The sequence below is a fragment of the Austrofundulus limnaeus genome, unplaced genomic scaffold (genome assembly GCF_001266775.1).
Source record: "Austrofundulus limnaeus strain Quisiro unplaced genomic scaffold, Austrofundulus_limnaeus-1.0 Scaffold743, whole genome shotgun sequence".
Classification (NCBI taxonomy): Eukaryota; Metazoa; Chordata; class Actinopteri; order Cyprinodontiformes; family Rivulidae; genus Austrofundulus; species Austrofundulus limnaeus.
This window is the reverse complement of record NW_013953145.1, coordinates 190,505-193,018: the sequence shown is the minus strand read 5'-3', so window position 1 is coordinate 193,018 and position 2,514 is coordinate 190,505. Positions and strand designations below refer to the sequence as shown.

At 36.1% G+C, this 2,514-nt stretch overlaps 1 protein-coding gene across 1 annotated transcript in view; it reads left to right on the top strand.

Annotated features, from left to right (window-relative positions):
• Window positions 1–1,948, top strand: part of LOC106532285 (homocysteine-responsive endoplasmic reticulum-resident ubiquitin-like domain member 2 protein) — a gene marked incomplete at its 5' end in the record, with an annotated part of 4,048 nt that extends 2,100 nt beyond the window's left edge. Inside the window, 1 exon segment of the mRNA XM_014028306.1 lies at window positions 1,184–1,948. Coding sequence (XP_013883760.1) covers window positions 1,184–1,369 — 186 coding nt within the window.
• Window positions 1,949–2,514: the final 566 nt, after the last annotated feature.

The following is a 2,514-nucleotide window of genomic DNA, read 5'->3' as shown; positions in this document are numbered from 1 at the left end:
GTTTGTAGGTGACCAAATACTTTTTCTTTTCCACCATTATTTGCAAAAAAATTCTTTAAAAGTCAGACGAAATGATTTTCTCAAAATTTTTTTCACATTTTGTCTCTCATAGTTGAGGTCTACCTATGATGTCAATTACAGGCCTCTCTCATCTTTTTAAGTGGGAGAACTTGCACAATTGGTGACTGACTAAATACTTATTTTCCCCACTGTATCTCAACAAGCGTCCGTCTGAACATCGCAAAATTTCTTTCATATATTAATAATGTTATATTTCCAAAAATGTATTCACGTTTCTTACAAAAAAGTTGATGTCACAGGCACTTTAAGTTTTCATCTACAGCAAATTAGGGTTGAGAACCCACCGTGGGTCCTAAAACTCCAAATTTTGGGTCGTTAGAGAATTTCTAGGAATTAAATAAAGTTTAAAACTGACTGTTAAGAATGTTTTTGGTATATTTGACAAAAAACGCAGTTTGATATTGTTAAAAACAATTGGTTTATTAGGAATATTCATGAGTTTCTGCCAGTTTTTATTTATTTATTTTTTTGTTCTTTGTGTTTATTGTGAAATTGGTCTTAAATGTAATTTCATTTGGCATTAGAAAGTCTTAAATTTAACTTGCCTTAAACTGTAGGAACCCTGAACACAGTTGAACCATTTTCATTATTTTTAAAGCAGATTGAATCAAATTGTGATTAATTCAGACCCTTATGAATCGAAATTGAATGGATTTTGTAAGGCATTTAGGATAAACATATATTATTGTCTCTTTCTTTAAAAAATAATTTCAAGATGTTTGATTTGTTCTTTTGTTTTTGGCTTATCAAGAGAGGTTTTCATAATTAAGATGGGTGTTGGTCGTCTTTTATGCACTCTGGAAAGAAAAAAAATCTGCAGAAATCCTTGTTTCTCTTTAGAAAAAATAAAAGCAAGAATTGTATGCAACTGTTTTTTAAATTGTTTTTGTTCTTGTTTTTCTGCAGTTCTGTCCTTTTTCCATTATTTGGATAGCTTGATGTTAAAAGTGGAGGTTAAAAAGTGTAAACGGAGCTTTAAATAACAAACGTAGCATCTGAAATCCTTCAATAATGCACATCAGATGTGGATAACAGAACCCATGTAGTGTTATTATATTCCTGTTTAACATCTGAAAGTTAAAATATTTCACTCCCGTCTCAGGAACGTATGATGGACGAAGGGATGGAGGATGATGACAGAGGTGAGGAAGGTGTTGGGGGTCCAGGGGACCGGGTCCAAGCTGCCGCTGCTGTCCAGGAACCGAGCCCCATCAGCGTCGCCTGGTCCTTCATCAGCACCTTCTTCACCTCGCTCATCCCAGAGGGACGGCCACACCCAGCCAACTAGGAAGACTTTGTGCCTCCCTCCTTCCTGCCAGCAGATGTAACTCTACAGAGTGCGCCACCTTCATCTTTACTGTCCTAAAAGCACAGATGGACCCCCTAAAACATCTTCATTTACGCCTGGAAGAGGAAYAGCTGATTCGAAGTGTTGCTGTGGAGCGTGTGAGCGGAGATGAACTGAGTAAAAAACCAAAAGCTGCAATGCTGAAGATTTGAATTTTTTCTTTTAATTTCTGGTGTTTTCATGGAGAGATGGCGATGACARGTTGCAACAAATGGACCATCGTTACAAGCAGAGATAAAGTCCTGCTGTTGAAACTTCTTTCCTTGAGGAAAGTGACTCAAACAGAAAAAAAGTAAAATCTCCCTAAAATGAGAAGGAGTGTTGTGTCTTTAACAAACTGTAACAAAGTTGTTCTTAAAGACATTTTCATGTTTGCACAGAAGTACATACAGACTGTGCAGCTGCTGAAGTGCAATGGTTATCCCACTTTGTGTATCATTTATTCACACATGTAAGTATATACATCTTTAATTCTCGAATCTATGCTTTTGGAATAAAAGTTGCTGCACTTTAACTTGACTGGTTTCCTTCCTGTTCTTTCCTCTGCTTTTCTTTTGATGTCCTAAAGGTGGCAGCATGCACGCACAGATAATACAGCATTGTTGTGGGATGATTCAGGCCTGTTTGCTGCATTATTTAAGCTACTTTTAAGTTTTGTTATGCACACATTAATGATGAGTTAATAAACAAGATGCAGACTTTTTTTTTGGAGGAAAAAGTAAAATGTTTCACGACACTAAAATTTTCAGCTCTGTCCACTTGTTTCTACTAAGTCAGGCAAAATCATATCGTGTGCAATTAATCCTCAGAAAAACTGTCAACAAGTATTATTTGCCACTTTGCAATTACTTTAATTAGAACCACGTGATGACATATTTATGTGCGATGCACTCACATTGATGTTTTGTAAGTATAATTTCACAACACGCAGTCGCTGATTTAGATATTAATCCTCATTAATCATCAGCTAAATGCCACAGTTCATTACAATGTATATACAGGGATTAGACAATGAAAGTGAAACTGCTGGTTTTAGACCATAACATCCCTTTCAGACAGCTTCCTCTTGCGTCCACAGTTAATCC